Source organism: Peromyscus californicus, unplaced genomic scaffold (assembly GCF_007827085.1).
Source record: "Peromyscus californicus insignis strain IS unplaced genomic scaffold, ASM782708v3 Scaffold_3__1_contigs__length_106647218, whole genome shotgun sequence".
NCBI lineage: Eukaryota > Metazoa > Chordata > Mammalia > Rodentia > Cricetidae > Peromyscus > Peromyscus californicus.
Window position 1 is genome coordinate 36,697,015 of NW_026294551.1, and position 13,741 is coordinate 36,710,755.

The 13,741-nt window shown below is 39.4% G+C and overlaps 1 protein-coding gene across 1 annotated transcript in view; it reads left to right on the plus strand.

Moving 5' to 3' along the window:
• Brip1 (BRCA1 interacting helicase 1) overlaps positions 1-6,839 on the plus strand; it is a 145,613-nt gene extending 138,774 nt beyond the window's left edge. The window contains exon 20 of the mRNA XM_052758486.1: positions 227-6,839. Within this exon, the coding sequence (XP_052614446.1) occupies positions 227-858 (632 nt within the window). The 3' untranslated portion in view covers positions 859-6,839. The remainder of the gene's footprint in view (positions 1-226) is intronic.
• The last annotated feature ends 6,902 nt before the right edge of the window (positions 6,840-13,741 follow it).

A 13,741-nucleotide genomic window follows, 5' to 3' on the forward strand; every position in this document is an offset into this window, starting at 1 on the left:
ACCGTTCTAACTCAGGCCAGGAAGTACTGGAGAACCAGTTTCTTTAGAGTTGACATTCTCGCCTTTAAATTCCAAGATGAAAGTTCAGTGTTGCTGGTGGTAGGTGCTGACCGTGTATTTTATACTGCTGTTAAAGTATTTCTAACTTAAAAAAAAATAATTACATAACAGTTAATGTTCCCTAGGAGCACAGAGTTGACACTAACTTAAGTTTTTGTATTCTTAGGTGATCCAGTGCTAAGAGGCGAATCTGTTCAAACAGTGAAAACAGAGAGAAATGTCATTTCCAGATCCTCCAGCCCCACTTTCGGGAAGCAAACAGAACCAGTCAGCTGGCCTGTCTTTAGTTCTCTGAGCCGGCACTGCACTAGGAAAGTAAAGAATCACACACCTGTGCTTGTGTCTTCAGAGAGCCACGCCTCTGGTTCTTCCGCCTTCAAGACAGAAGATAAAACCGCTTTGCCACTCACGGGTGAATGTGTGACCTCAAACGAAGCAGCTGAGACATCGTTCACAGCTCACCTTCAGTCAGAAATCGTGATTTCGTCAGTGGAGGTTGACGTGACTCCTGCTAAGAACCATTCCAGACAGTTCTTCTGCCCTGAGAAAGACCACCATCCGGATAGGGACTTGCCTGCAGGAAGTGAAGAAGAAGCCAAGCATGCCAGTTCAAATAAAGCTACTGAAGCAGAAGCACCTGAGGACGACTCTCTGTGTTTCACACCTGAACTCTTTGATCCTGTTGACACCGATGAAGAACACGGGGACCTCAGGGAAGCCGATAGATCCAGTAATGATTCGGATTGTTTCTCAGCTGAAGACCTCTTTGAAACTGGAACTGGATTCGGGCAGAAATGAGAGTCGAAGGCCCACAGAACCAAGTTGAATGGAGGCGTGCCCGGTGGGAGAGAACAAAGCCGACAGCTCGTCTAAGCGAATTGACCTGGGGAAGCTCGTGCACAGGCGTGAGGACCTGGAAGCAGTAGTGAGGGGCTCCCTGACCTTGGCTAGTGCTGTCAGGATGTGGTCAAGCCTCCTTGTGTAAATAATAATTTGTACAGTGGGGAAATGGTATAATTTTAATTGTTTAGATATATTTTCATTGTAAGTCCTTATCAGATTTGTCTGTTTTATGTTCAGAAATACAAGTTTTATTCTAGAATTTTAAGTAGGTAATCCATACAAAGTACTTCCTCTAATGTCTAGTTTCCTGGGCACTTTCAGTTTCACAAAATCACTCATGTTTTATAGTTCACTTATTGTGATTTCATACGAATATACAGAGATTAATCCCAGTTGAGTCTAGCCACACTTCAGCCATATGTTACTGTATGTTTTAATGCAAATTCATAGATGTTTTTGGAAATCGTAGTTTATCTCCAAAAGCTTGCTGTTTCATTAACCTGCCTGAGATTGGACGTAGCGCACACAGCTGCTTTCCCAGCATGTGGAAGACTGAGGCTCTGGGCCTACTTCAAAGTCAAAAGAAAAAAATTGTTTATAACTCGTTTATTAGAGAGAAAAAGGTAAGAGTATGCATATTTCATTGAATTTGGGGTCTTTTTGTTTGCTAAAACTAAAATATCAGAAACAAAATTATATGCAGTTATAGAATGCCATTTGAAATATTGCAAATATCAGTTCTAAAGAAAGACCTCCACCTGGACAGTGAATTGTCTCCAGGAAGTGAAGAAGAAGCCAAGCATGCCAGTTCAAATAAAGCTACTGAAGCAGAAGCAGAGGACGACTCTCTGTGTTTCACACCTGAACTCTTTGATCCTGTTGACACTGAAGAAGAACACGGGGAACTCGGGGAAGCTTCACTGTCATCAGAGAAAGGGATGTGCCTCACCCTCTGGTCTCCACACACACGTGTACACACACTCATGTACACATATGCATGTGCACACATACGGAAATAATACACAGATACTAGCAGTGCCAGAGATGTGATACATTCTGGTATAAAGTTTTAATTCTTTAACTATTACGATGGAAAACTTGGCATGTAAATTTAGTAAATAAGCAGATGTTACATATATATATACATATACACATATTTAAAACAGTCTCTGAAATACGCTCCCTGAAAGAACAGGATTCTACTGTGAATTTTGAGTGTGTGCAAGTTTTAGAGAGTGAAACTGTGTATCTATAAAATATTTATAAAAGATGGCCACCTCTGACATTCCAAAATTACATCCACTGATTTTTTTCCCCAAAGAATGGGCATTAAGACTCTTTAGGGTGATTTGAATTGAGAGAGTAGTATGTGTATGGACATCAAGCCCAGGGCCTCGCATGCTGAGTAGGCGTTCTAGCATTGAGCTGTATCCAGCCTGAACTGAAATTTTATAAGTGTTCAACTTCTCTGCATGGTTTATTAACAAATCAAAATTCCCAGTCATTATATTTTTATGTTCTTTCGCGTAAGCGAGTTATCACGTATGCGTGTGTTTGCTTTAATTTTAATAGCATTTCGATTTGGTACATGGAATTTGAATTGACAGCTTACCAAGTAAGGAATTTATCTGTGGATTTAGCTGATTCCTACATTGTTTTGAAAGAAACCATTCCCCCTGTTGTGGCTCTTAAGTCATAGATAGGGGTAGTAGCAGGCCCTGGAAAGAATGTGTGGCAGAAGACAGAAACGGCCTCTGCTCCTGGTTACATGGCAGGACCATGCCTTCAAAGGGTTAGCTTCATTTATAAAATATAGGCTTTAATACTGGAAAGGCTTGGCAAATACTTTTAGGCATTTAAAGGAATAGCTGTTGTTATTTTATTCTGAGTCAGTTTTGTTCCAAAATGCTTAAAATGAAGCATACAATTGTATAGAAAAGGTCAGATGACTGACTTATCTACATTCTGGGAACATACGTATGTGTATAGTGACTTAGAAAGCTGGATATTTGTTTTAACTGATGCAGTTTAAACATTTCTGATACCTTTGGAGTTGCCCTTTTTCCGTTTTTGATGTTTGATTGGGTGTTTTGGTTTTGGTTTTGAGACAGGATTTCATGTATTCCATTCCGGCCTTGAACTCCCAGTTCCCCTGTCTCCATCTCCCAAGCTCTGGGTTTACAGTGTATCACACTCAGCTTGAAACTGCCTTGAGAAGAATCGTTAAACTACGGGGAAAACATCAAACCCATCACTTTACAGTTGGGTACCCAACTTAATCACAAATACCACCTCTTTTCCTACATGATTTTTTTCCCAAAATCTACTACTCTCTGCACATTACTAAGTAGTTTTCAGAGATGTTCCACAAGCTCTCAGTATTTCAAAAATGTTTAATTTTTTTTATACAAGAATAATACTGTAATAGATCAGAGGGTCTCCTCAGATCATCATTCTGAACAAGATGATCGTCCCAAAAGTAAGCTGCTGGCCTTTTGAGAGTAGGAGATAGGCTGTTTTTGCTAGTGATAACAAGAGATGCTTTTAGAGTTAAAATTGAAACATAGAAGGTCATGTAAAAGAGTACCTGACATATAGCAAATCACAGTCATTAGTGAGGTCCCTGTGCCTCTGCAGTACCCCTGGCTTCTATGATGCCTTCCCTAACTATGGACAAATCAACTGGCAGTAATAACTGTAAAAGACACAAAGAAAAATTCTTTTACTGGTTTACTTTTTGAAATTTTTTAAAATATGTAGTAGAAATTATCAAGTAGTTTGTCTTAAATGTTTAAGACACATGAAGTAATACCTTAACATTGCATTTATCCAAGGGTTGAAGGTATGTACAGCACATGGGCCATGCACCATGAACTCTACCAGTGGGAGAATGGCCATTGTTGATGAAAGAAAGGTCCATGTAAAGAGTAGATTCTTCTCATGACTCAGTAGGTGAGTTTTAGATGAACCACTGACAGCTTTCTCCAATTGTGTAGGAAGTTAATGAGAACTCTAAACTATAGTCTTACTGTGCGTTGTATTCTTATATGGCTTTGAGACCTGGGTGCTGTTTCTGTGTTTCCATAAAACTTTACTCCTCTTGTGTTGTTTCCATTCAATACATTATTAAAAAAGAGCCATTTTTACATTTTTCAAAAATAGGACTTTGCCATGTTTTCTGCTTATAATAAAATGCATTTGAAGTATTTAATCTTTTAGAAGTGCTTATAAACGTCTCTGTGCAAAGTGCCTGTTATGACATCACTTGAAGGACTGGCTGTCATAGCCATCAGGAGCTAATGGTATTATTTTTATATTGGATTGCCACACGATTCTCACCTCTCTTTAATCTTAGCTTTCTCAGTGAGCTACACAGAAACTTGATTCTTTATAAACTTTTGGTAGTCTTGTCTATCCGCATAGTAAAGGCACTGCATTCTTTTGTAAAGAAGTATTTCTAGTGAAATATTTCATAATTAAAAAAATGTAAGGCTACATCAGACAGTGCATGCATAAGGAGACTAAAGCTTCCTTGTGAAATAGCCGTCCTATGAAACAATGAAGGATATCACAGGAAAGGGTTATTTGGAACAAAAATGACCAATGCTATAATCCACCCGGCTTAAATGATTTTCATGTCTTTTTTATCACAGTTGTTTAGTAAGGTTTCCTTGGATGGGACCATTAGTGGCCTGGCTTCCTGTCTCACTCTGGAGCTTACAGTGTCCATGGGCTCTGAGCCACTGGATCACTTTATTGGAAAGGCCACTTTTTACCTTTAGTAACCCAGTGCTCTTGGACTAGATCCAAAATAACCCATCTTATACCAAATTCCACTCTAATAAACAATTTTAATTGCATTAGAAAGGAAACGTTACAGGAAATTGCTTGTTCCAGAAATGAATCTTTGAAAATCTAATAGTAAATACTGGCTAAAGGAATATTTTTAAAAATAATTTTTAGCACATTTATTGAGACAAAATGTCAGTAAATTTTGGGGTTGGGCTTGAACACAGGATCTTCCTGCCTCAGCCTCCCAAGAGCTAAGATTGCAGGTATGGCTAAGATTTTCGGAGCTGGTTGTGTAGCTCAGTGGTAGAATTCATGCTGAGTAAAAGTCCTAGGTTCTATCCCCAGCACCCCCAAAACATAGTAAAAGTTATGCGTGTGTGTGTGTGTGTGTGTGTGTGTGTGTGTGTGTGTGTGTGTGTGCATATATATACATGGGTGCTGGAACTAGAGCTTCGATCCTGTGGAAGAGCAGCCAGTGCTTTTAGACACTGAGCCAGCTCTCCAGCCCAAGATTTTATTAATTATTTCCCTAACGTTATATATTATATATATATATATATAGTGTGTGTGTATATATATATATATAAAATGCTGACTTCTGCTGTTTTATAGGTTTGGACACAGTCTCATGCAGCTCAGGCTGGCTTTAATTTGATATATAGCTGAAACTGGGCTTGAACTCCTGAGCTTCCTCTTTGTACCGAGTGCAGGGGTGGTAGGCATGTGCCGCCACACCCAGCTTGAGTGGAACAGTCCAGTAACGATGTGTGTCTTGTCTCTCACTTGTGTTTACTTCATTTGACCGACTTCTGGACTCTTAACTTTTCTTTTTTCCAAATTCTTGTCCTAAATTTTATTCTCCCAGTCTTTTTTCAGTCATATTATTAAACCTTTATCTCTTTAATTTGGGCCAGAATTTTCTTTACAATAAAGAATGTACCTTTATCTACAAAAGGGTGTTGTGTTTCTGCAGTTTTGAGATAAGCAGCAGTAATCTGATGTAGTTGGATTCTAAATTGTGAATTGGATGTCAGCTAATTGATTAGCCATGATATCAGACGTTTTGTAAAAGCCTTGCATTCCTATTACTGCCCTGCAACAAGATTAATTTTATTCTGTTTACATCCAAAGAAAATAGTTACTATATATCATATTTTGTACATTGAAAACATGTTATGATATGCAATCCATTATTTCATTGCATGATATACAATTAGTTGACATTGTGACTCTTCTCCTAGGGAATAGCTTTCCATACGACTGCTATTTATGTACCCATCCATCTAACATACTTTGAGAGTCTACTTTGCATCTAGAGCTGTGCTACACCCAGAATACCAAAGATAGCTGAAAGGATCATCTCCACCAGTTTACGTCGTAGTTCACATAGCAGTAGACATGGTGAAAGCTGGAATGAGAACAGGGCACTCAACTATTTTGTTGAGTGTGGGCATATATCAGGATATATGTGTTAAGATTATACTAGGTCTGTAAACAATTTGTTTAACATAGGAAACATCTTAACATTTGTGTGTGTGTGTGTGATGTTGGGAGTACAGCGGTTCAAGGACAACTTGCAGGAGTTAGCTCTAGCCCCCATCGTATGGGTCCTGGGAATCAAACCAGGGTCGTCAGATTTAACAGCCTCCTGAGCCATCTCACCAGCCCTTGACGTGTTTCCTGTAATTTTTAAATTGGATAGCGTGCTTACAGTCCTGCAATATATTCTTGAATTCACAAGATCCACTGCTTCCCCTGATCATGCCTTCAGATCTTGTAGCACCCTCTGCATGGCGTTGTTAACTTCCCTGATGGGGACAAAGCAGGAGAATAGCAGATCTAAAACCCTTCCCTACGGAGATGCTGCTACACCGAGCTGTACAGCATTGGCTTGTTTGGTTATTGCAGCATCCTGCCAGAGTCAGTAACGCAGGTGATACTTCATTATAGTAAATTTGAGGTAACCAAGGTCCAGAGAGACTTGATGCTCAGCCCACAGTTATAGCCGTAGCAACACACCACATTGTTTTTAATGTAGTTTACCTCATGCTGACTTTCTCAAGCCGCTTTTAGGCTAAAGCACAGTTGCAGATAACCAAAAAGTGAATGAGTTGATATACTACTAATGAAGACATTCAGCCGCATTCTTTGTGATGGCATATAGCCATAATTTATTGTGACAAGCATCGCATGTTGTTACTAATAAATTTTAATGATAATTTGCTTGTTTTACTGTCACAACTGTAGTTTTCTTCTGATTGATTAACACACATGTACAAACACACCTTAACAGATTGCTGTGAGGAAGAAAGGGGCCTGCTTACATTGCTAACTGCTCAGGAGCCTGAGGCAGAAAAACCACTTGAACCCTGGAGTTCAAGGCCAGCCTGTCTCACAACAAGAAACCTGCGTGCAATCAGCACTACTTGTAAAGAAAACATGGTTGTTTCTGTGATACACTCACTCTAAATTTTATTTAACCTTAGTTTCAGAAATATGTTTAAAGGTTTGTCTGTGATTTGGGGCTGATGGAAATTCAAAGTGTTCCTGAATGCTAACCTATATTTAACAAAATCCCTTTGTCAGCGCTTAAATGAGTCAGGACAGAGCAGAAGAAAATGTGTGTTATCTGCAGTGGTGCTGCTCAAACCCTTAAAAATGGCGTTGGCTTCTCGGCCTTTCCTGCAGAGTGAAGGTAATTAATGGCTAAATTGCTTAGGGTTTTCTAAAGTCTTTAAGTGAATAAGTCACCAAATCACTTTAGTGGGAATTCTAAACTGAAGAGCAGTATTGACATTATTTTTAAAAATAATTTCCACTGGGCTGGAGAGCTGGGTTTTAAGCACTCTTACAGAGAACCTGTGTTCGATTCCCAGCACTCACATGGCAGCTGACAACCATCTATAACTCCAGTTCCAAGGGATCCAGCACCCTCTTCTGGCCTCTGTGGGTACCAGGCATACACGTGGTACACAGTCATAGTGCAGACAAAACACCTACACGTGTAAAAATAAATCTTTTTTTAAAAAGTTTCATTGTCTTAATAATCTCAAATTAAAAATCAAGACAGAATCTCAAACTCAGTTTATACAAAACAAAGAAATGTACAAATACCTACATCATGTTGGGACAGACAAGTGTCTGTCCATCTGTTTCTGATGATGACCGCAAATAAACGCTCCAAAGGCATGCAGCTCCCCTCCTGAGTTAGCAGACTCAACCTGGGTGAAAGATGAGCAGTAACTCATGGAGACAGTTCAGAGAAAATGGAGGGAATTCTAGCAGCTGTTCTGAAAAAACAATGGCCCGTGATTATATACAAGTGACCTCATCCTCTTTGTGTGGATTTCTCACATTGCCTGTTTCCCTTTTGAAATTTCCCAACTGTTTTCTAGAATGCTCGTCCTGTTCCTTCTATCCTTCTAATACCTGTTCCTAACGTTGGCTAGAAGTGATTAAGAGATGCGTTGTGATTTACCCCAGACCCTGTGTGTACCCTGAAATGCAATACTACATTCCGTGCATTTCTAGTAGCTATTATGCCCAGGTTTTCAAAACTCAGTGAATCCATTTAAACTTTCTGCCTGTTTAAAAAGAACATAACAAGTTCTACGATAATATCTACCATCCGACACTTTATATGAAAGACTCAGCTAAAACATGAAATTTTCCCTGCTGCCTTCCTCTCAAAAGTGACCCATTCACGACAAATTTCAATGTTTACTTTGGTTACAAATGCCTGCAGAAACATATGGTCAGGTCATATGGTTCTAATAATTTTCCCTTTAGTACTTTGCAGCTTTGCCCAATTTCAATATTTTTTCTGGAATTGGAAATTCTTTCTTGTGGTAATGTACTCATTTATCAAAAAATGAATATGTGGTTGTAAAGAATTTTTGGTTTATTGCAATATGGACGATTGTAAGAAGTTTTTCTGAGAACTACAATTCACACAAATCCATCCCATGTTCTGAGTCCCCTTGAACTTAAAGTGAAGGCCATGTTGTTACTTTTCTTTGAGTCTCCAATGTCTCCTTCAATTCTGAACTTCCACTGCTCTTTTTAATCAATGCATGGGTGACCTACAAACATAAAGGTAGTCCCATCTTAAAGAACTGGAGGAGATGGGAGGTGAGTGTAAGTAAGGGAGGTTTCCTCTTGGTCTATTGTCTCTTCCCTGCCGGGAGCACTATCCTTCTACATTCCATTGATTGCTGCACAGATGTGCACTCGGGGATCATTGGGAGTCATTCAGCATCTGCCGTTCTCACATCCCCTATGGAAACTTGTAACTAGGGCTAGAGAAGTGGCCTGGGTTAAAAGCACTTGCTGCTCTTCCAGAGAACCTAAATTTGGTTCCCAGTGTTTCACAACTGCCTATAAATCTACCTCTAGGGAAGCTGAGCACAGTGGCACATGCAGAGGCAGGTAGATCTCTCTGAGTTCAAGGCCTGATCTGCATAGTGAATTCTAAGACAGCTAGAGTTATATAGCGAGATCCTGTCTTGTGGGTTGAGGTGTGGGGGGGTCTACCTCCAGGGAATTCAAAACCTTCTGGACTCTTTGGGCACCTGTACTCACGTACACATCCCTACACAGACACAAACAGCTACACACAAATAATATTTTTTTTTAAAGCTAACACTTTAGTAGAACATGCCTTTAATCCTAGCACTCTTGAGACTAAGGTAGGAGGGTCACAAGTTGAAGGCTAGTTTGGGTTGCAAGGCAAGTCTCTGTGTCAAAAACAAAACAAAGATTATAATTACACAAATTTGAAAAGGTGGCTCTGAGCGTGTAGGGAGATAGCTGAAATGGCTCAGTGGATAAAATGCTTGTTTTGCAAGCATGAGAACCCGAGTTGGTTTTCCAGAACACAGGTAGATAATGCTTGTAATCCCAGGACTATGGAGGCAGAGGCAGATCTCTGAGGTTTACTGGCAAGCTAGTCTACCCTACTGGACAAGTATGAGAGAGCCTGTCTCAAAACACAAACAAGGTAGATGGCACCTGACCATTTGGGTAGAGGAACACCCAAAGCTGACCTCTGGCTTCCATTCCCATCCCCACCCACCATGTCAATGTACACCTGCATGCACACGCAGGCATACGTAGAGAAGGTGGTCACTGTGCATTTCAAACCTGAGTCATTTGGTTGATGGTTCAATTGGAGAATATGCAGAAACTTCTTGTCTTGAAGCCAGATACCCAACAGTGACCCTTGACACCTACTGAGCGAGTCCTATAGAGAACCAATACTCCCACAGAGGTACGCCAAAGTGGATGCTTCAGCAAAATTACTGAGCTATTTCTAAATTCTGAGGACATAGTTGTATTTTTAAAGTTTCTTTTTTAAAAAAAAGCTTTTTTCCTAGATTACGTATTTTCAGGATCTGTTACATCTATGACTCTATCACAGGAAAGATTGCCTTCTCATTTTAATATGAGATTTAAAATGAGTTTGATTAAAACCTGATGCATTTTTCCCTGTGATTGGTCCTGTGTATGAGTACTGATTATGCACATGCCGTGGTGGGTGTGGAGGTCAGGACAACCTCGGGTGTCAGTCCTCACCTTTCACCTTGCTTGAGACAGGGTCTTTTTGTTTGCTAATGCACAGCCAGGCTGGCTGGCCCATGAGCTTTAGGGAAATCCCCTGCCTCTGCCTCCGGTCTCATTACAGAAGCACTGGGATTACAGTTGTGCATGGCCACACCCAGCTTTCCTTGGGCTCTGGGGATTCAGACTCTTATCCTCACATTTGCCCAGCAAACACTCTACTCACATCTTTCCAGCCCCTAAAATAAGTATTGAAAGTTCCATTTTATATTTAAGCAATATGCACGAATTTCCTTATTTTAGAACATGGTAATTTTAGGAGAGTTTTATTTGAAAACAAAGATTTCTTTTCTCTTGAAAACAACAACAACAACAAAAAAAAACCAACCCTAATTCGTAAGTCAAAGGGGCCTGAGCATGAATTTCAGCTTTGTACATTTTAAACATAGACTAATAGTTTGTAGCTGTAACTTTTGTGTCCTGAAACAGTTTCTTCATCCATAAAGTGAGACCAAATACTTCATAGAGTGACTGTGAGGATAAAATTTATACAATAGGCATTTTTAAGAACCTGTCTATATTCTTTTGTGCTATATTAAACTACAGATTCTTAACAGCTCTTCACCAAAATATATTAAGCTACTGCTTTTCCAAACAAAAAAAATTACAGTCTTACCATACACTCTACTTTCTATTGGACAGTTACAAGCGAAATTGAGATGTTGAGTCTAGTATGAAAAGTTTTTAAAAATATTTTGTAGGTATGGAGACAAGTTTATCTTTCAGTGACATCTAGAATAGCCAGCCACTTACAGTGTAGAAATTGCATCAACCAGCTTGTATTCCTGTATCCTGTGTCTTTTCACCGGGGCTGAAATAACTGATCCTAGACACTGCTGACTCAAAGGGTGAGTATATATATGTTTGTTTTCAAAATCTCATGTGGAATTGTTTATATGTCACTATTTTATATAATAGCAGGATATGAAAGTATTTCTATGCTGCAGATTAGCATGGCCTATTTCTCTTATTGGTGCAAAGGAGTATAGAGTATAACATACTAATAAAGAGGAGCTTTTCTGAGCTACAGCACTTTAGTAAATTTGTAATTAAGCCATAACTATCAAAGCCAAAACTAAAAAGCCACCTCATGAAGCAACATAAAAAATCACTTTAAAAACTTGCATTGGTAATTTAGACATCTCTTTGTGTGCCTGTTTTAATCAGCTCATTTAAGCCTAGTCAGGTTTGAATATTCATCAGAAACAAAGATGTGACCCCACGATTAGCTTGGTAAAATAAGGATCTGATTTCCAACTCAATATATATTTATGTTCAAAGTTATGATAGTAAACTATTTGGTTATGAGTACAGGTCCATCAGGTGATATTTTCTATGGATAAGAATGGGTCTGGTCTTAGAGTATTGTAAATAACATCACTAAATTCAGTTAAGATTTTTTAATTAAAAAAATTTATATGAATGGTTATCTTGCCTGCATGCATTTTACGCACCATCAGTGTGCCTGGTTCCCTCAGGAGGCCAGAAAAGGGTGTCAGATCCTCTGGAACTGTAGTTACAGCTGGTTGTGAGCTGCTGTGTAAGTGCTGGTATTCAAATCTACACCCGCTGGAAGAGCAGCCAGTACTCTTAACCTCTGGGCCATCTCTGCAGCCATCATCACCCCTGTTCAGATTTCAGTTCTTGTTTGTGTGTCCTGTTGTGTGACAACCAAAACTGTAAGCAGTGCCGTTGGACTAGTTGGATAAACTCCTGCCTTTGCTCTTTAATGGACTGTAACATTTGGGGGAGGCTGCTAACTTTTTGCTCTACTTTTGTGCAAATTATGGAAACAATGCCTAAGCAGAAGTGTCATGAGGATTCCAAGAGTTCATTCATAAAAACCACTTAGAGGAGCTCTGGTGTGGTACAGTCACTCTGTAGTTACTGGTGATTATAGTGATACGTTATTATCACTACTGATACTTCCTTAAACTCAGCCTTTTAGTTTTAAGAATGTGTAGAATTACTCATCTCAGAATTAAATACTCTAATTCAAGTTTAGATGCTTAAATAATCTCCTGATAACTAGGCTGTGGGCAATTTAAAGTATAAGGCTCCTATTTTAACATTGTGAGTGACCGTCATAGTCCCTGAGCAACAAGAAAGTCTCCTCTTCTGGGGCTTTTTATAAGGTGAGTTTCGGCATACAGTCGGAGGAAATGCTGTTTATAAGCATACAGTTAGTTGAGTGCTCACAGGAAGAGCACAATTAAGTACTATTCCTTTGTGGGGTGATGAATTATACATTACAATTAATACTTCTCTGTGGGAAAAAAATAGAGCTTGTCTTTCTTCCCAGGAAGGGGAAATGGGCAGTGTGGGATGTTTAAATGTTCTCAGAGGGTTGTGTGTTTTATTCTCTGAAATTTACCCTTCCCAATTGGAAATGTGATACAGGTTTTATAATAAGGTTTTGTTCCATTGTCTTGCCTGTATGAGATTTGGATAAGAGGGTGAGCATAACCTTTTCTAAGTGAAAACTAGAAAAGAATTACTTTCCAATTGTGACTTTCTCTTACTCAATCACTTTAAACTTACTATTTCCTAGTTTGCTGGAGTTTTCACAACCCATCAACACAGACTGGATCTCCTTTGTCATAGCAACTGTGAAGCTAACCGTGAAGCTGGGATAGCATTTTGGTGGGTTTGGTTTCTTCGGAGGCCTCTCTCCTGCTCGGATGTTACCGTTCCTCTGTGTTCTAACGTGATCATGCTTTGATACCACTGTGCCTGGGTCTGGTGTTTCCGCCTGCATTTCAGTTTCCTTTTATAAAGACATCAGATTAACCCCATTTTAACTTAGTAATTCTAAACACCCTGTGTCTGATTATAGTCACACTCTAAGGCATTGTACGTTAAGAATCCACATCGGGATTTTGTGAGGCTGATCCAACTCAATATTAATTTATATCATTTTTATTCTTCTTAAAGAATTCCTTGCCAGGTCGATGTCCTGTTGAGAAATTCCATCAGTTTTTATTTATCTGAGGAAGTATTTATTTTTTTCCTTTACTTGAAGGATAATTTAGCTGGATATAGAATTCTAAGTTGTGCGTTTTTCTTCAAGCATTTTTAGATACATCTTCTTACTTACATGATTTCTGAGGAGAAATTCTCATCCCCTTTAGGCAATGCACACCCCTCCCCAGTTTCCTTCAGGGTTTTCCCACTGTGTGTCTTTTCTGCAGTTTGGGTACGTTATGTCTTTTTTTTTTTTTTTCAAGACAGAGTTTCTCTGTGTAGCTTTGTGCCTTTCCTAGAACTCACTTGGTAGCCCAGGCTGGCCTCAAACTCACAGAGATCTACCTGCCTCTGCCTCCAGATTGCTGGGATTAAAGGGGTGCACCACCACTGCCCGGCCTGGGTACGTTATGTCTTAGCTATAGAACTTTTGGTGTTACTCCGACTCACCTTCTAACTTGCT